The 22,007-nt window shown below is 34.6% G+C and overlaps 1 protein-coding gene across 5 annotated transcripts in view; it reads right to left on the bottom strand.

Moving 5' to 3' along the window:
• The window catches only part of msps (msps cytoskeleton-associated protein 5), a 107,432-nt gene that overhangs the window by 21,953 nt on the left and 63,472 nt on the right, over positions 1–22,007 (bottom strand). For 2 of the 5 annotated variants that reach the window (XM_069824336.1, XM_069824337.1), the window contains 6 exons: positions 20,503–20,685; positions 12,653–12,826; positions 7,648–7,722; positions 6,144–6,465; positions 3,294–3,481; positions 1,272–1,437 (listed from right to left, as the gene is read on the bottom strand). In XM_069824336.1, the coding sequence (XP_069680437.1) occupies positions 1,272–1,437; positions 3,294–3,481; positions 6,144–6,465; positions 7,648–7,722; positions 12,653–12,826; positions 20,503–20,685 (1,108 nt within the window). The remainder of the gene's footprint in view (positions 1–1,271; positions 1,438–3,293; positions 3,482–6,143; positions 6,466–7,647; positions 7,723–12,652; positions 12,827–20,502; positions 20,686–22,007) is intronic. The other 3 variants (XM_069824338.1, XM_069824339.1, XM_069824340.1) reach the window with 3 other exon arrangements.

Here is a 22,007-nt window from a genome sequence, read left to right as displayed (position 1 = left end):
ATTGTAGCACAAAAACACGTTGTTCTGTGATTAATTTGGGATTCATTGTAAGAAACTAGCAGTTACTGCATACAAACGCAACCCAACACCATAAAACAAAACAACAATAACAAGACATGCTATCAGAAAAAATAGTCAACGCACAAACATGGTTGTCAACCCACCACTTATTACACCAGCTATTTGTTTAATAAAGTTATGACATCTGTATATGTATACAAGTATGAAACATAGGAACGAATATTGGGGAAAGCATCAAAATCCACAGTTAATTCCCGATTTACCACGAAAATCGTCTGTAGCTGCATTTAGATTGGCAACAGGCCATGATTGTTTGGCCAAACACCTACATAGAATTGGAATATATCAGTCCCCTAACTGCCCATTGTGCAACTCAAACCAAGAAATGGATTTGGAACACCTCAAAATCTGTGCTTCGGTGGCTGGTCATGATAATATCTTTGAAAAATATTGGAGTGCAAGAGGTCAAATGACTTTATTGTCAAACGCCTGGCATTAGAAAACAACAACAATAACATATTGGGGAAAGCGACTTTTGATCTACCTTGTATATAGGATGTTTCTTATCAATCCATGAACTCGGAATTTGCATATCTCAACATTTTAACGTGTCTACAGAATAGGGAATCATTAGAGTTTTTTTGTAACTTGATACAGCATATATTCTCAGTCTGTTCATATTAATGTGAAAAATAAATAATGTGATAGGTTTGTGTATCACATATCATTAATGAATCATATTTATATCATACACCCATCGCAGACATGTTCTCATCAATCACATATCAAATTACTTTTCCTCAAGTAATACAGTAGAAAACAGAACACTCCTAAACATATTTCAGAAGAATTATAATTTTTTTCTCTGAAACCATAAAAGAAGTAAATCAAAATCATCAGCACCAGTTGCAGAAGACACAGCTCTGCAGTATATATTGACTACACCCCAATTTTGGCTACTAGCAACAGGCATCTATAATGAACACTGGTAAAAATATCCCTCATTTCTCATGAAAAACAAAAACTGACAGTCTCTGAACAGCAACCAATTTCCATGTCAAAGGGTGATACATTGAAATAAATATTTGTGAATAATGCATCAGTTTTGTCCAACTTTTTTATAATTATAATCAGTTTATTCCATTCATACTCATAAAATACTGCACTTCAGTTGTGCAATACTTTCCATGCTTCTTATTAAACTCTATTTTCAGAGTTTTTGTTTTACAAAATTAAGTAAATGTACTGACCTTCAGAAAGAGGTGAATATCATACAAAACCATATCGAAGTCTGTTTCTCCTTCCCAATTGGGAAACAGCTTTACTACTTTCCAGAGGCACTTCATGACTAATTCCATAAATCGGGAAGATGAGGTGGAGCTTGCTGCACACTCATACAAGAGTTTTATCAGAGCACTGTAAGTTGTTAAGAAACATCAAGTTTTAATGCACTGGAAATATATCACTAAGATTGCACCATTTTACATCACATCTACTGCAGCTACAAAATTAGCTCTCGTATTCATATATAAGCTGAAGTAGCATACAGCATGATATTTTCTACGCTCTGTAACCAGAGCTGCACAAATTAAGTCTCGTTCGTGATACATAGACAGCAGATATTTATGTAATGAAAGTTAAAAATGACACTGAGTATATTTCAGTGGGTAAGACGTTGGTTAGAACCATTTTGAGGTTTTGTTCAAAACACAATGAAATCTAACAGATGACAACTGGGTCACAGATTGGAGGATGACTCTAGTGAAGCGCACTCATTATTTTTAAGTAACATTTCAGATTGCTCATTTGAATTTGCATTTGAAAAGTGAGCACTACCTTTTCATGCCACCCTCAAAGTCTATGTTAGCAGAAGCTCTAGCCAATAGCATGGAATGGCACATACTCTGTTAATTAAACAGCGAACATGAAGTTAAGCCATTTGCTACAATTGGCTAATGCTTTCAAATCCAGTGGTACTGTTTATACCAGAAAGGTGGTATTGTTTGCTATTTTATAACAATAGTGAGTTGGAATATTAGCTTTATAAAAATCTGCTCCCTAGTCATACTTATACACTGTATAGAAAATTCTTTCTAATGAAGAAATGCAGGCAAGAGCTCTAAACATAAAAGAATACTACAAAATGCCGAACTGCAATGAGAAATTGCTGTACCAAAATATGAATAAAAATTGAAAACAATGCAGAAGTACACTCTCCTCCTATAAGAACTTTTCGCCAAGTGTCAGAAACTGATGTCAGGCAGCTTTATTTTTTTTTTATATTAATTTTGATTCTTGCAATGAACCGGAAGCATGTGCAATTTCTTCTGAGGCTAACAGATTCATTTTTGCGTGGTAATCAGCAAAATTTTAAATTCTACAAGAAATCTCCTCCAGGTTCAACAAGCTCTATTAATTTCCCATCCCAATTAGTATTCAAGGTGAATATTTAGTCAAACAGCCTGAAAAAATGTCAATAGATATCAATAACACCACCATGATTCTCGTGAATACTCATCTGCATATACTATAGAATGCAAAAAAAAAAAAAAAAAAAATATCACATATAGCATATACTCTCTCTATATTGTACATCTAGCAACTATCACAAATAGCTTATTTTCATACAGTTCATTAACTTAAAATTAAACATGTTCCTCATTTTCTGTAGTCCACACCTTGCCACTTATTTTTTTCTTCCTATTTTTAATCTGAAGAATGTGATCATTAAAGGCATTTTCAGTCTTTTGAACAAGTGAAAAACAAAGAAATCGTAAGGACTTGTCAAAAATAGCTTCCATTTCACGTTTTAAGAGTGCCATAAGTGCTGAGACAAGTGCGTGAATTACAACAAATGAGGACTACTTCAAGAAAGATCACTATTATAGACATAGGTGTGATGGAATTGAGTAGGGGAAATCATGATCAGTTTCTATTGACCAGTCCTTAACACCTTTCTAACTGAATAGTGTCTGCAAAGGAAGGTAGAGTGAAAAGTTTATCCTATAGTTTCAACATTAACACTGGAAAGAATCACTGCTTATTAAAAACCCAAAGACACAAACAGGGAAGGACGAGATGAAGAAAGATGTATAAACAAGGAGCAAGAGGGGCGGACAAAGCAAGAGAGCTCGTAAAAAATATTTTCGAAACAATTTACAAGTAAAAATCTCACTTGGCAGTTAATTTTCATGCAGGCACACAACTCGTCTTCATATCTTCTCAAGCACTTCTAGCCTCTAACTTATGATACCAAATAATAAGATACCTACCATGTAACATTGGTGTGATCTGAACGCTCAATAATCCTCACCACCAAAGTATTGATTATTCGTATATAAGAATCACCATTTTCTAACTCCTCCATGTGTCTATTTACTAGGAGACTGATTAGCTGGTCTATGAGATCACGCAACACATCCTTTGAGACTCGTTGAGCTAAAATTGGATTGTTGTAGAACTGCAACAAGGAAGAGCCATACAAGACTGTGACAAATTTAAATTACAGTTGAACTCTGTTATAGCGTCATCGAAGTAACTAAAGAAATTATGTCGCAATAAGTAAATACATAAATAAATAAATAAATAAATACATAATTACATAAATACAATAATAAATAAATTAACAAATGGATAAGTAAATAAATAAACAAATAAATAAATATGTAAATAAATAAATAAATAAATAATACATAATAAATAAATAATGGATAAATAAATAAATACATAAATACAAGAAGAAATACATTTACAATATACATATTTTGTACACGGCTATAATTTAATATATGTCAATTCTTTTTTTAACTTTTTGAAAAAAATAAATAAATACAGTAGGTAAGTAAAATTCAAAGAAGAAATACATTCACAATATACGTATTTTGTACACCGCTATATTTTAATACAGGCCTACAGTACAACATTTTATAAACCTTTACGTCACTTTTTTTTTTTTTTTTTTTTTAACTTTTTGAAAAAAAAGAAAAAAGAAAAGAAAACTACTTTAGTACGATTCTTGGCATCTCTCAGAGCAGTCCCTACCCGGAGATCCGATTGAGGGACTATTTTACCTCCGGAGAATTTTACACTGAGGGACACATGTTATTCTTTATTTTGCAGAAAAGACAGCCCTGCAGTATATATTGACTACACCCCAACTCTGGCTACTAGCAACAGGCATCTATAATGAACACCGATCAAAATACCCCTCATTTCTCGTGAAAAACAACAAATAAATAGACTACAGTGGACTTTATGTTGTCAGCAAAAGGCCGGATACATTAAGAAGATAGACTGGGGGAAAAAAAAAAAAAAAAAAAAAAAAAAAAAATTGTACTGGATTGCAGAAAATAGTGAAATAATAGTAAATTGAAGGGTAAGGGGGATATATTTGCAGAAAGGTGAATATAATGAAAAACATGCACTAAACATAATGCTACGAACAATTCGGCATAATGCTTACCATTTGGCAGAAAAATGTTGAGTTGTTTCTATATATCCTTTATGTCACTTGTTTTTCTAACTTTTTGAATATACAGAGTGTTCCGCTTATAAGTATAACAAAAGAAATAGCTATAACTTCTGAATTAATACAAGTATATAGTTGAAACCAACTGCTACAAAGAATGAAAACTGGGAATTTTTGTTACCTTATGTTCCATAAACCTCAACATGGCTTCCATTGGTGGCACGGGAAATATCCAACCGGTATTCAACCTCGACCCAAGTGTTATGAAGCATCTGTGGTGTAACATTGTTGACAGCAGCATAAATTCTTTCTTGTAAGTCTGCCAAATCACGTACTGGCGTCCTGTAGACCTGGTCCTTAACAAACCCCCACAGGAAAAAATCAGGTGGTGTTAGATCTGGTGATCTGGCAGGCCATGTGATGTACGGTGATCCTCTTCCGATCCATCTTGCAGGGAATTGTTCGTCTAAGAATGTGCGAACCATGTTGGCAAAGTGTGGTGGAGCCCCATCTTGCTGGAAAATTGCTCCATCTGGGAGTTGTGGCACAGCATACAGTTGCAACATATCCAGGTACGTGTTTGCAGTGACTGTCTTTTCAGCAAAGAAATAGGGACCAATGATTCTGTCACGCATGATCCCACACCAAACATTCCATTTAGGGGAATCCCGTTGGTGTTCAATTACGACACTTGGATTTTCCGACCCCCAGATGCGACAATTGTGTCGGTTTACTTTTCCACTGACGTGGAAGGTTGCCTCATCTGAGAAACAGACTCGAGTTAGAAATGTGTCGTCATCGTCCACTTTATCCAACATTGTTTCTGCAAAGCGTTTTCGTTCCAGTTTATCATTCGGCGTAATCATCTGATGAAGTTGCAGCTTGTACGCTCGCAAACGCAATCTTTTATGGAGCACTATATGCACTGTTGTTGGTGGGATGTTCAACTGCACACTAGCCTGTCGAATGGATTTCCGCGGGCTTCTCTGAAATGCCTCGCGAATGCGTTCGACATTTTCGTCAGACACTTTACGCTTGGAATGTTTACCTGCATTAGACAACAAACTTCCTGTTTCTCTGAGCTGCCTATCCCATTTCATTATTGATACGTACGTCGGTACAGCTTCCCTCGGTCTAAGATTGTACTGACGGCGAAACAAGCGCTGTACACGAATTATGGATCTATGTTCTGCTAATGACAGCACACAAAAGGCTTTCTGCTGTGGCGTCCACATGCTGACTGACTAAAGATACGATACGAATTCTCTTATTTAATGATCTGCGCATGCGTGAGTCTTCTAAAAATAAGTAACAACAATGGATTAAAACTTCCCAATTTCCTCTTTACAATGGTACCAATCTTAACCCATTTGCATGCATTGTTATGAAATTATAACTATTTCTTTTATTATACTTATAAGCGGAACACGGTGTATATATATATATATATATATATATATATATATATATATATATATATATATACATATATAGTACTGAATTGCAGAAAATATTGAAATAATAGTAAATTGAAGAGTAAGGGGGATATAATAATTATAAGAAGTGTGATCAAATTAACTTTTGTTAATATTCATGACAGCAAAAGTGTCCGCATTTGAAATGTACCAAATAAAGACTTTAAATATTAACTTACCGTCATTAGCAGCATGAACAGTGTTCGGTATGCCCTTGTAACTTCTCCTTTAGGCGTGGACATGCAATTGTTTGAGGTAAGCAACCTCAGCTGCATGACACAACCAAGGATAATTTGATCCACTTTGCCCTTCAGTTTGGGAGCCTTATCTGTCTGAAGCAAAGATTCCAACTGAATGGCAGTTTGTATTGCCAACTTTATATCAGGACTGGCAATGTTGGGTATGCACGAATCCAGCACTCTGTCAGTCTTCTCGTCCATGTTATTCATTACTTTCACTTGGTAAGGCTGAAGTGCTGGTGGAGGTGACAGAGTTTGATAGCTGCATCAAAGGAAACTGATTTTAATATTTCACTTAACGTAAAATACAAGAGAAAGTGAGAAGCTTAAGAAACATAATTAAATGCTGGTATAATTTTACTGTTCATTCTGATTAAACAGAAGAAATCAGTTTCAGAACTACACCATTGCTGCTGAAAATGCTTAATTCACACAACAATTACTTCAGTCTGGACAATTTTGAGATTGAATAGTTTCAAAGGAAAAATTGTTCCGGGGCCAAGTATTGATCCCGAGGCCTCTGGTTGAATGTACCAGCACTCTACCGACTGAGCTACCCAGGAACTTCACCCGACACCATCTCAATTTTTCCTCTTATATGCACAACACTCGAGTGGGCTGACGAGACACCAGAGACCCACATTGAGTGCACAAAAAACTGTGTGACTTGGAATTGTGATCACACAGACTTTGTGTGCACTCGATGTGGGTTCCTGGCATCTCGTCAACCCATTCAAGTTGTGTGGATATAAGAGGAAAACTTGAGACTGTGTCGGATGAAGTTCCTGGGTAGCTCAGTTTAGAATGCCGGTACGTTCAATTAGAGGCCCTGGGATCGATACCCGGCCCCAAACAATTTTTCCCTTCAAATAATTCATGTCTGCTTCACAGGGAACTTTGCCTGAAAATTAGACTTGCATAATTTTGAGATTGTGTATAAAAATTCCTTCCCCTTGTCAAATTGCTACGGGAATAAAAAGCTCAGTCTTGGAGAATATTTCCTGACAAGGGGTCCAACACACAAGCTTCCCTTTCTTCGTCTTTCCTATTGGATCCAATACACAATTCAGAAATATCTGCTGTTTCTAAAATAAACTTGCACCATGTTTAACAAATGTTAAGCCAGACTGTCCTTTTACTTGCTTCATTTTAACCAACACCAAATATAACTTACGTAACTATTTTATTTCGTGTATATCAATGATAAATCCTTGACACTTGCAACAATGTGTATAAACTCTATAAGAAAACTGAATTATCTGTTTTACAATGAACAAAACTTGAAATTTTATGAGCTTGTTTTAAAGTTTCCCCAACTTTAAAACAAATACACTTCTGTTCAAGAAGAAGAAATATTAAGGTTCCCTTCCCTTTTACAGAAACCAGGATATAACCATGCAACTGCCTTAGTGCACATGCAACTTCAACCTAATACTTGCCATACCTCGAGTAGAACTGGCCCAGAGGGTTGCAATAGAGATGTAAAGGATCTAGCCCCATAAAACCATAATTTATTGTACTAGAATCAAATTAAACAGAAGGAAAGGATATATTCAATTTTACCCTATTTGTTAACATTCCTTAAATAATAGAGTTTGAAATTTAACACAAGAGTAAACTACAGAAAAAATTAAACAGAGAAAAATTAGACTAGTGCATAACACAGAAGTGTAACATAGAGATGATCAGGCGAAGTTTTATTCATTACTAAAAGTTTTTTCTACAGCATGCACATTTGTAAGTCAATACACTATTTCCCTTCCATATTTATATTTTTATTCATCAACGAAAATATTACAGTGAAACCTGTTCAAATCGGAACCTGAATAATACGGAATCCTGTCTATTTCGGAACAATTTATTGGTCCCAGCTAAATTCGTATGTATTATGTATAATTTTTACTGAATAAAACTGAAATAATATTTTGGGTACATTGCTTTAATGTAAACTATATTTTGAAACACCGTGTAATTTCAAGGAATATACGAAATATGTACGTCATTAAGATAAAAACAAGTTTTCTTTGCTAAATTTTAGAGGGTGTGTTGGCCTGTCGGTCATAAATTTTATTACCCTGTTGACTAAAAGATTTTCACATCCGTATACTGTCGTAGCTAGGCAGAGCGCAAGTGTAGTGATTTTCTGGTAAAATAAGGAAAGTTGCGTAAAATGTGGAATTAACATTAAGTGATGAAGTAAAAGTTATCAAGTTAAAGGAAAATTAGAAACGAAGTGTGTGTGTGAAATAATGTTGAAGTTCAGTTGTGGAAAACTCAGGTGTGACACTTTAAAAAATAAAAATCATAATGCGTGAGTGGCTTGCGGCCAATATTGGTGACATAAAAGGAACCAGAAAGAATCAGTTTATGTGGAAATAAATGAACTGTTGTGGTAGTGAATTCTTCATGACCTTTCAAAGAACATGCCATTTTCTGGATCTATTCTGCAAAGCAAGCCATTGAACTGGCAAATAAATTAGATAAACCAAAATTCAAGGCTTCTAATGGATGGCTCCTAGTCCAATTAATAATGTGCAGTGATACACAGTCCAGTATTATAGTATAGTGTTAGATATTAAATTGAATGAGATTAGTAAACTTTAGTAGTGTTTAATGATTAATGAGGAGTCACAATAACATTTATATAGAAAATGATATTTTAACCAAAATAATTCACCAACGGAATAAGCGACAGAAGGCTGATTTAATGTAAGTAGTGTTAAACGGAATACTTTGTACTTCTTGCAGTCTGCAGCATGCCATTTTGTTTTCATGTATAAGAATGATAAAATATACCATTTTAATTTCACACCTGAATAATACGGAAACCTGTCCACAATGGAAAAAAATTAGGACCATGTCACTTCCATCTTGAACAGGTTTTATTGTATATGAATTTCTTTATATCATTCACATATGTACTGCTAAAAACAATCACAGCAATAATAATAATAATAATAATAATAATAATAATAATAATAATAATAAACTTTATGTTCACAATTAAGTCTGATGCAGAACATTCACAAATTAATAAGCAGTGTAAATAATTCAAATGAAACATTCATGCAATTACAGAACTCTAATAGGCTAAAAGTTTCAATTGAATTTATCAATGCAGTTTTCTGTTGTGTGTGTGCTAGAAAATAGCAACTCATTTATGAACATCAAATTAAGAAGCCGATGGTGCAATTAAAGTATCTTTCAAATACAGAACCATTAGTAGCATTTGGGCTATCAGAGAGTTGCTCAGAAGTAATCGTGGAGTAAAATGAACACCGAGAGAAGCTAAGTCACACCAGTTAGCTTGGTTTATAGTTTATAGCGAGTTAACATGTTACTAAGTTCTGTGTTAAAATTGTACAGAAGTTGTACTGTTCATTCTTAGTTACATCACAACATTAAGTGTAGTCTAGAGTTTTTATGTACTATACCTATGTAAAAACGAACTCGTGCAGAACAGTGGTAGGGTGATTGTAGGGGAAACTATTGACAAACAGAATCTCTTAACAACAAACCATTACTAGATGCAAAGTTCTTATGGAAGAAAAATTAGATGAAATAGTTGAATGACTGGAACAAAAAAATTCGTCAGCTTGCTCAGGAAAGAGTTACAGTAGAACTTGGTTACAGCGACCTTGTTTTGTGCGACACCTCGACTATAACGTCAAGTATTCTGTGGTCCCAACTAATTCCCCGTAAGACATATGCTTTTTTACCTTGCTTAATATGACAAACATATATGCGTCTACCTCGCATATAACGTCATTTTCAACCTCAGTTTGGAATACAATTTTCTAAGAACCAAAGTATTTTAAGAAATATTTTGCTGAAATCTGGCTGTTCCCTTCTATCATAGACCTCTGGAATGCAGGCAGATTCTCCAGCCCATTGTAACCTGCCCAAATTGATGCTATCAGTTTCGACAGGAAGATTTCAGTACGTGCACGCATTTTAACGCAGTATGGCCACTAAAAGAAGTGAGTGACACTTTAGAAGCATTAGAATTGTGAACATTTCTATGAAGCTAGGAGAAGGAGCAGTGAAATTGCAACTGAAATAATGAACATAGAATTTAATTTAGAAAGTGTATATTGGGCAAGTAGGAGACAACAGAGTAAAATGACTGATTACTACACTCCTCAGTAAATAAGTTTGGTCAGTAATGAACAAACTGTTTTAATACAGAATACTGTATTTATAATTGTACATGTATTTTATTGTGTTCATGGTATGCTTAAAAGTGAATACATAAATCTAAAATAAGCCTAATTATGTTTATTATATTTCATTTCCCACCTCACTAGACTGATAATATGAATCTGTTACTACGACACTCGTTTATAACAACATAATTTTCAAGGTCCCTTGGATGCTGTTATAACCAAGTTCTACTATATTTCAAAATCCTCAGAAAGAATTGCCACCCAAGTGTTTAAATCCATGGCGCTACAGCCCTTTCAAGGGCCAAGACCGATCAGCGGCCTGCTGGCCTCACGTCCACATGCCGAAGCAGAGGTGGACGATCATCCAACCAGAACGGAGGTAACATGTGGTTAGAATGATGATTCCCCCAGCCGTTATAGCTGGTTTGTGAAACTAGATTTCCACTACCTACCGTAGCTCCCCAAGTGATGCTGGGTGGGCACTGGTCCCATACACTGGCCGAAATTTCATGAGAAAATTTCTTCCCCCATGAGGACTCGAACCAGTGCGCATTCCATAACGCAAGTCCTAAGCGGGATGCCTTAGACCGCGACACCACGGCACAGGACAGTGTTTAAATATAAAATATATAAAATTACACCAACCCATGAATTCCTACTACACGATCACGCAAGTAGAGTCCACTCTTATAACTGGATGCTGGAGAGTAATCCTGAACTGAAGACAACCTCGGAAAAAGGATGTGACACCAGATTATTGAAATATGTGATGCAGGTGGAAAATTTAATTTTAAGGCATTTATTTATAACAAATGATTGCGTTCAATGGCTGAATAAACTTGTATCCTTGCTAGTCAAATGGTTGTGATAGTAAATATAGGCATAATGAAATATGCCCCTGAAATAATTTTTCTTCTCCTGAAACATGAATTAAGTTATAGGTTTCTTTGTTACATACTCATTCCAGGAAGGTCTTCAATTAATCAAATTTACAGATGAAGCATGGTTCAAATTACATGTCACGTCATTTCACAAAACAACTGGTACTGAAGGGCAGAAAATCTCTGGTTTGTGAATGATGTTCCATTACATAATGAAAAGATGGGTGTGTGGTGTGAATGCACACAATAATAGCATCTATTTCTTATGAAAGCACTATCGATGCTACAAGATATTGAGTTCATTCTCTATTTGCAATATTCTTTTACCCTTAAAACTAAAGAAAAAAGTATTTTACGAACTTCAAATTAAACTAAAAAAATATTGAGAACAGGACTCGTGAATCATCCTGTATATTCATATATTTATAGACGCACATATTAAACAAGCTGTAATGTATTTTATGCTCGACCATGCCGAAATGTAGTAATTATACACCTGGTAGCAGTCCTTTAATGCATGTCATTAAAGTACACCTATTCATTAAAGTTCAGGTTTTCGATTATTCTCAGATATGCAATCGAAAGACAAGGGAAAAGTCACGGAGGCTGGAAATCCAATACTGTCGCAGAAGGTTATGTTCTGTTACTATAATAATTAGCGTTAATTGTACATAATATTCAAATAAATTCAATTTGTCATCTCGTTTTTCAATTCTAAATCAATTTCCAGGTTATATCAAAATTAGTTCATGTTATTCTCTACATTACCTCAAGGTCAATGACATTATTGTTCCTCGGAAAAAATCAATACTTTCGCGTCTGCGCACATCTCACAATTCACAAGCATGCACAAGGTCACTTCCGATCTTCAGTCAGATACAAATAAAATGAATACATCTGAATAATTTCAAGTTAGAAATATGGTCGAGCATAAAAAGTCGTATGAAACTTGCCTATAATGGTAATTAAGACACTCGTATGAAAATTATGAAACTCGCACTCGTTTCATAAACAAACATACTTGCGTCTTAATTACTATCATTATAGGCTCGTTGCATAATGTACTATTATCCACTGCTAATGTGCTACTACATTTTGCATGTACCTACAGTCCCCTAACTGCCCATTGTGCAACTCAAACCAAGAAATGGATTCGGAACACCTCAAAATCTGTGCTTCAGTGGCTGGTCATGATAATATCTTTGAAAAATATTGGAGTGCAAGAGGTCAAATGATTTTATTGTCAAACGCCTGGCATTAGAAAACAACAGTGCCTAAAATTGAACACAGAACTAATAACATAAAACCTACTGTACCAATGTAATTTGTAAATTAGCACAAAGATTATATTATCGTGACTTTATCTGCATGCACACAGGTACTAAATAAAAAGTTAACTTACCCTGTATTTACATTTGGTATGCTGACAGGCGTATCATTAATAATATCATGCAAGTCAAATTCAGCAAGTTTTGGAGCATTTAAGCTCACTCCTTTCCCTTCAATACGCTCTAGCAAATCGAAATCCAAACCAAATGGACCTGATGACACTGGTCTTGGTTTAGGGACAGTAGTCCTGTGAATAAAAAATAATACAATGTTACAAAAACTTTCACCATTGCCATTGAAATTCAATACTGTCTACGAAAGAGATCATTTAATCTCTAATACTTATATAACTGATAAATTGAGTAACCAACAGTAAAGTACAAATTCGTTATTCAAAAAGATTCTCATTAGAAGTTCAAATAACATTACTGCGTACCTTTAACACTTTTTATGTGTGGTTTTTCCTACTGAAAGTAGTTCTAATGTGTTCCGAATTTATTAAAATTTAAGCCTCAAAATGCAGTTCGAGATCTCGTAATATTTAACAAAGAACAGTTGTAAGAAATTATTTATTAATAACGAAAAAAAAAATTTGCTCCAGTGCCGGAGATCGAACTTAGGACCCTTAGTTCTATGCATTAGGCACTCTACTCCTGAGTTATACTGAGGCTCAACCCATAGCACTACCGAACTCTTCGCCTTTGGTTTTCCCCTTTTTGGCCTACTCCATGTTCGACATATCCTACAGGAGCGCACTCATATGAGTGACTTAGGCAGCTGGGAACCAACCGTTATGTACTGATTAATAGACGATGAAATCTATGAGATATTAATTTTGAATCCAAGAGAATTATCTATCGTGGTTATTTTTTATTAATAACAGAGAAAAATTTGCTCCGGTGCCAGGGATCGAACCCAGGACTTCCAGTTATACGCACATAACCACTACAGAGAATTCTGTAGGATAAAAAATTAATGATTTCATCACATAGTTGTAAGAAAGCCCAAACTGAATTCAGTATATTCAAATTAATACCTTCGCAATATATGAAAATATATGAATCACATGTATTGAATAAGTCATTTTACTCATTAATTCATTTACAAGATTTACCTAAAAATAAATTTTTACGAAAGAACATGTAATAAAATTAAATTTGAAAGTAATGGAAGCTAATTATCACCTATTCATTTTTAACATGAAACATGAATCCTACTTCCCTACAAAAAGAACAAATATAACACCTATATAGGCTCTATGGTGAAACAAGTAATTCTGATCTACAACTACCAATATTGCACCAGAGTGAAGCTGAACCCAATATAAATATTCACAGCAAAACATAAAAAAATTTCAGTGTCAATTTACAAATATACAGTGTCCCATAACTAGCGTATTTTAGTGTACCTAAAAGTAGTTTTATATTTATATTATAGGGTTGATCAAACCCTACAGTTTGGAGTAGTTGACAATCATACATAGTGTTACAGAAATTAGTAGTAAATACAAAGTTATGTTTTTTAAATAGAACACCCTACATTTCATACCAAAAATTTGTTGTGCCCTTCATCCTGATTCAAATGATATAAGCAAGAAGTGCAATAGCTTTGTATTCAGGTCATTAACAAAACAAAACTAATCAAGTCTGTCTTGAAGAGATAGTTCTGACAAGAAGTTAATCAGACAATTCTGAGCAAACTTTATATATATAGCGGCCATTGAAGTTCCTTGATAAAAGAATGGACCTAACAAGAATCCATCTAGAATCTCATCCCATACATTAGTACTTCACACCTGTTGATTGGTTTCTTGCACCCAATGGGGATTTTCTGCAGTTCAGTAGCGTGCATTATCCATTGTTTTGAAACCTTGCTTCTTTTTTTTAGTTGGTTATTTAAAGACGCTGTATCAACTACGAGGTTATTTAGCGTCAATGAGATTGGTGATAGCGAGATGGTATTTGGCGAGATGAGGCCGAGTATTCACCATAGATTACCTGGCATTCACCTTACGGTTGGGGGAAACCTCGGAAAAAACCCAACCAGGTAATCAGCCCAAGCGGGGCTCAAACCCGCACCCGAGCGCAACTTCAAACCGACAGGCAAGCGCCTTAACCGACTGAGCCACGCCAATCTTGCTTCATCTGTTCATAAAAACTTTACATGGGATACTGGAATCATTTTTATTTTAACCAGTACTTCAAAAGCGAAATTCAAACATCTCCCATAATGTGTATCCCTATGATCCTGTACTACATGCAACTTGAATGGCCGCAATTTATGCTGTTTAAAAATTCGATGTACTGAACTTTTGGATATGATTCTTTTGTAGTATCTCTTACAAGTCATTTTCTTCTTATGTCCTGGTTATTTGTTATTTGAAAATTCTTTACCACTAAGTTTTTATTCAAGTCTGACGAAAAGTATTTTTAGAAGGTTGTCTTCATTCTGGATAATGTTCAAGATTCAGTCTGCAACCATCTCGTGATTTTTTCCTGCTTTCTCAATATATATCATATTCACATATTTATTGCTTGAAAACATGTTGCAGCATCTTTTAGTAACAAACAGGCACAAGCTATGAAAAAATTTTTGTTGCCATTGAAACATCATGGTCTACTTCATATTTGTACTGCAATTTACCTTTTTGAAGATATTTTTCCATGAAATAGTTTAAAATGTACACATGATCTTTAAATTCTTTTTGTGTTTGTTGAATACAAAGCTATGGTATTTCATGCTACCATCTGAATCAGGTTGAAGAGTGCAACAAATTTTGGAATGAAATACAGAATGTCCCATTTAAAAAACGTGACTGTTACTACTAATTTCTGTAACACACTGTATACTGTAATTGCCAACTACTCCAAACAGTAGGCTTCGGTAAACTCTATACTGTAAATATGAGACTATTTTTAAGTATACTAAAATACGTTATTTATGGGAGTGTATACTACAGCAGTTAGCAGCCATGTACTCCACATACGTGAAGAGAAAATTCCCACTATATGACACACAAACAGAATTATTTATAATGCCTTGGTTGTTATGGCTGTGTTTACATGAAAGCACAACATTGTTATTACTCGACCGAGGCTAGTGGAGTCCTGCAGCCTGGAGCGCCACTTGTACTTCTCCTGCATTCATATAGGTCAACATTATAGTTCACATTATGCCCGCGTCTCCACTTGCCTCAGTCGAATTATACTGACATACTACAGTTGTGTTCATTTCAGAACTTTCCACCTTGAATAATTTTAGAAGTGCATGCATGGAACATGATTGAGAAAAAACCACGTTGATTTAGTTTTCAAGAGACAAGCTCAAAACCACTGCTGATTGGATTTTCTGTTCCACACATCACCCCCACCCACACACATTTTTTCATTTCAAAGGGTTGAACAGAAAACTCAATCAGCAGTGGTTCTGAACTTCCCCCTCGAAAACCAAAAACAATGTGTTTTTCCTCAAAATCTGTCCCCTGAACACCTAAAATTCTGTGGTGTTCGGGTAAAGGGGTACAAGTCATTTTTTTGTCCAAGTGGATTTTTGTTCCCCAGATGAACACACAAGTTAAATTATACAAGTGGGTGTGCAAAAATCAAAGAATACTAGCAGTTGATGTGTTTTATTTGTGTAGAAAATTATTTGTAACAAGGGTTCCAAGTTTAATTTTTATTTATCTCCGAACTCATTTTTATGACTTATCTCTCTTTACCCAAACACCACAGAATTATTCATGGTGGGAAGTTTTCAAGTGAACACATAATATACAGTGTGTTCATTAAAGTATGGAATATTACTCATAAAGTATTAAGAGTAAAATTCCACACTTAATAAACATTCTGTATAAAATAGAATCTATGTCGAAAATGTTATCTACAGAATGTTTCAGAATAACTATTCCTAATTTTCAGATGTGATAGAGGGCACGTAATGAAACATTATACAAGAAATTATATTTTCAAAGGATCTCAACATGAAAAATAATTGGTTTATTTAAATTTGATGGTTATATAATAAATTATTAAAACATAATGAAAATAGTTTTGAAAAAATTATAGAAACTGTTCAAAATTACAGTCTCATTAGCATAGCAGTAAGCTGCTCCATATGCCATGTGCATGTCTGTTAATAATTCAGAATTTGTAAACCGATGTATTTTTAATGATTGGAAATAGATCTGACAAGTGATTTTGTGACATAACGAAAACAAATCAATTTCAATTGTTTCCATGGTAACGGAAACTGAAACATAAAGACAGCCATGGATGATAAGGTTAATGAAGAGTCTCGACTTTTATTGCATTACCTCAATATTTAAGCATTTCCGAAAACTACTTTATCAAGAAAAAATTATGAATAAGTTATTCTGAAACACCTTGCATAACATACATATTGCCATTTGCCATATCAAAGGTGAACCTAATCAAAGTTGATCTCAGATGCTATTTTTATCACCGTTTTCATAACACAAGAGAAAAAATGTACAGCTTTACATGGGACAGAAAAATGTATTATCCTGTGACTTAAAACCGAAAATGAAAGATACAATTTACTTCAACTTAATATATTATGCAATATTAACACAGTAAAAGTTGAAAGAGTGAGAAGAGTAAAATGCTGAAAATATCAACCATCACCAATCAAGCATACCTTTAGCAGTCCATATTAAAAGTACTACAAAATACATATCTTAACTCACAGAGAGAGACCACCACAATACAATCTACACCACATGAGTCACATTCTAATATTTTCCAGAAAATATTTGTAATATGAAACAGATTTTCAGACATAATTTCTTTGTTTGTAGTTCACGATGAAGACTAATGTAAATCACACAGACTTGACCATTATACATATTACAAAACCAAAGGAGTTTACAGTAGAAAACTAGTACTAATAAATGACTATCCTGAAACTCCGCTATTTGCATATAAATATAGATTGAAGTGCATACAAACATCATTTCCCTAGAACTGCTGTATTTCACTCTCAAATGAACAGCTTTATGTCAATATATATACATTTTTTAACAATGGCTACTTAACTGCATCATTCACCTAAGCATCACCATCTAGGAGTGACATGTTGAAGCTGTTTCTGTCACCGCTTTACCATTATCCTCTGTACGGCATGGGAGGTACACTACATATCACTGCAAGATTACTATAGGATCAATGATGGAATGCCAGTAGGAGAAAAAGAAGTACCCCACAAAACCTACCACCAAGCACCATCTTTGTACACTGTAAATTCCAATTAGATCCATCAGGATTCGAACCTAGGTCACTAGCGTGGGAAGCATGTACTCTAGCCATTCAGCTACATAGCACCAACTATATCTATATGCAGCATATTAAACAATATGTAGGAAACCTTTGGGAAATGTATAGAAGACCTAAAGACAAGCAAAAAATTTCATGTAAATATAAATAATAAATTTCGCTTTATTTTTTCAACAACATGTACCTTTTATTTCATGTGAAAGACGATACCAGGACATTTCAAAACAGGGCTTCAAATCGCCCGCCATTTTGGCTCTTTCGTTGGAGTTCTTAGAAAGCACACGGGGATGTTATTTGCCGCTCAATTATTTGATGAATTACAGTGCGTTTGATTTATTATCATAGGAGCTACGACATGATAATGTTTAACGGTGTGGCAAATAGATTCCTCATCTGGTAGCTCGGCAACGAAAGAACAAAAATTGCGAACGATACTACCTACCTAGACTTTATAGAGCCTTCACTTCCTGAGACATAAGCAAAGAGGAGGAGTCACACCGGGAATAACACCATCGCGACTATACCTAGTGAGAGTCAGTGGGTGCCGATTTGCTAAAGATTATGCTTTTCATGTCACTTATTAATCCATGGTGTGTGTGCGTGCATGTGTACATATTAATAAAACGCTCGTACGTGATAGTGTTAAAACAATTCATTTTGTTTTAAAAATTGCAAAGAAAAACTTTGAAGATTTGTAGTTATGAAATATGGCAACATCAATTCCTTTGCTGTCCATGTCTTCCCTTGTCAAGGGCTTTAGACCTCTTAAATGAGCTGAGTAAGGGTGGTATGAGTGTTGTGAGGTAGGTTTGTGAAAGACATGGAACACTACTGCTAAGCTATTTAGGTCAATGTTTTAGATCTGTTGTCGTATAGTACAATGAGAAGAGCACTAAACACGAATTAGAAGCTCACGAAGTATAACATAATAACACAGCTTCTCTCGAAGTCATGCATGGTAACAAAATACAGTCAGTGTGAACGTCACATAACCAGCATTGACATCACTATGGTCAATACCGACCTGGGCATGAAGTTTTCATACCTTTCGCCCATCAGTGTGATCCATACACTATTAGTAATATTGCCATCATTACAAATATCCAGTATTACTGACTGTGAGGTCAGTCCTAGTTGATATTCCCAGAGTATAGTCCGGGTCACCTTACTTCATACCCTTAGGGTGAAACCTAATCATTATTTCCCCCATTATTACATTGCTAGTGGACTATGGCAATTTTCTAGTTTGTAGGTTGAATTTTCTTTTGCCAACTTCGTTCCGAATTTCGATGCTGACAAATACTACAAATGGTAGTGATTTTGTAACTGTTATGTTGGCAGCTGAGAGACAGAAGTCGGTACTGGTGTTCCACAGAATTAAAATTGTGCTAGATTTCTGAGCGGGTTACTGGAAGCTAGTGAAATTTGAACATACTAATAATTAATATCAGTATTAATATTAATACATAATAGTTATTTTGTGTGTTGCGTTGTGGTTATAATTCAAGACTATAGTCAGGTAAGTGTAAATAAATATAACATACTTGGGTATGATAATGCAGGTGGGTAATCAATAGAAATACCACGTCATATTTTAACGAATTTCTTTCATGTTTAGATTTTTATTACAATAATTTCAAAGAGAGGAAAAAGCATGGCAGCGACTCCACCAAGAAAGTGTAAAGCATGCTGCAAGAGTGGGGGATAACTTCCCTACTGGCGTTCTGTTCTTTCAGATTTAACCGAAAGAAGATAATGAAGGAATTATGCTCACGGAGACAGCAATTATAACTAGAATAGTAAAATTATTAGGAGTAAGTATTCTTAAGTATACATTTCATGGTGATATTCAGTTTTCGGAGTTAGTACTAATAATTTCATGTGGTCAAACAAAATACATTTTTAGGTTAGGTCTCGTGAATAAATTGTTTAGTCAAACCAATGAATTTCAGACAATCCCTTTCTCATATAGTTTTCCTGCGAAAATATGTTACAAATTACTGAATTATTTAGAATAACCTTCCAACATAAAGGTAAAGGTAAAGTATGGCAAGTAAATAAGTCAATCAGTATGTAGCATCGTGTCATATCTGGTAACAGTTGGCAATAGTGACAAGACGGCAATATTTGCTGTTCAGGAACTGTTCTTACTTGACCCTCACTATACTGCCTTTTTCCTGTTATAGTACACTATTTGTCTACAATTTGCTACCATTTTTAATACTATTGCAAATAACGAATTATTGCACATTTATCTTTTCACAACCACATCCACAAGATTCATACAATAAATGTTTTCCTGGAACAAGCCACCCTGGAAATCCCAAGACTTGATGTTGACTACCCAAGTATTCTAACGGCATAATATATCTGTTTTCAGTCCATTAACACTACTCTTAAAATTCCATCACACTGCACATAGCCAAATACTAGTTATAACCAAGCAAAAAACCCACACAAGAGTTCCTCAAAGGAAATCTCGTACTTCAACACAGAAAATAGGGCAAGAGAAATCCCATTATCACTGATATCTACAACACTACACTACATTCAAACGAAACTTTTTAGTCATCCTTCTGAAACAAATAGCTACAAGGTCACATACATAACTTGTTTACATTTGTGTACTGACATTGGTGCAATTGGTGCAATGAACTCATCGCCGCTGCCATCTTTTCTAACATAGTCAGAATGTAAAGCAACAACAACAGTCTTCAAACTAGGGCTGATGGTTGTAGAAGTGACATCATCTTCAGAATCGCTCCAGTGACCTTTCACTTCCGCACTTAATTCTCTTTCTTGTTGCAAAGCCCTGCTATAGTGCAAAAAAAAAAAAAAAGCAAGCAGGATACATGAAGGAAGTAGGATTTGAAGGTGCAGGTTAGTAAAAGAAAAGTACACTTCTTACATCAAAATTATAAAGGGCAAACATGCATAAGAATTCCAAAATATTACATTAATATTATAAAACATGATCAAATTAAATCTACTTGTTTTCCTCAGATTTCAAACAGTGAAAGAGTGCTTGTAAATTAGCTTTAAAAAATTATCTTTCTAGTATAAAATCTGTTCAAAACAGATCAAAGTGGCAAGCTCAAGAGAATTTTGGTCCTTAATTGTGTGATAAGTAGATCTCTGATTTTAGGCTAAATTTCCTTGTAAACAGCAATGAATAATTGATCAAGCATTTCAAGAACATACTGAAACTTCCGCTAGTATGTTTGCATTAGTATTTACTATGGTTAAGTTTATTTACAAAGAAACGTGTTTCACTTGATCATGTCTTATATCTGGTAATTTGAAAATAAAAAAAAACACCTAAGCGAATTTAGAATTTCTTGACAAATGATGTTCCAGTTCATCTGAAGCGTGTAAATTTGTTTATGCTCGACCATGCCGAAATGTAGTAATTATACACCTGGTAGCAGTCCTTTAATGGACCTCATTAAAGTACGCCTATTCATTAAAGTTCAGGTGTTCCACCAATCAGAAAACACCATTATAGCAATATGAAAGCACAAGTATCAATTATTCTCGGATATGCAATCGAAAGACAACTAGCGAAATGTCATGGAGGCTGGAAATCCAGTACTGTCGCAGAAGGTTATGTTCTGTTACTATAATAATTAGAGTTAATTGTAAATAATATTGAAATAAATTCAATTTGTCATCTCGTTTTTCAATGTCTAAATCAATTTCAAGGTTATATCAAGATTAATGTTTATTTTACTCTCTAGATTATATCAAGGTCAATGACATTTGTTTCTCGGAAAAAATAAATACTTTCGTGTCTGCGCACATATCACAATTTACGAGATATTGCACAAGGTCAGTTCCACTCCCCAGTCAGATAAGAATAACGTGAATACTTATGAATAATTTCAAGTTAGAAATATGGTCGAGCATAAAAAGTCTTATGAAACTTGCCTATAATGATAATTAAGATGCTCGTATGAAAATTATGAAACTCGCGTCTTAGTTACTACCATTATAGGCTCGTTGCATAATGTACTATTGTACACTTGCCTTTATCTCATTTTGTTTAAGATGAAGCATATATAGTTCCACCTACATGAGTAAAGTTAATGGACATTTCTCAGAACTACATTGTGTAATGGTTAATTTTAAAAGCAGATG

This window comes from Periplaneta americana, chromosome 4 (genome assembly GCF_040183065.1).
Source record: "Periplaneta americana isolate PAMFEO1 chromosome 4, P.americana_PAMFEO1_priV1, whole genome shotgun sequence".
NCBI classification, from domain to species: domain Eukaryota; kingdom Metazoa; phylum Arthropoda; class Insecta; order Blattodea; family Blattidae; genus Periplaneta; species Periplaneta americana.
Note: the sequence above shows the minus strand (reverse complement) of the source record. Positions and strands in the feature narration are given on the sequence as shown.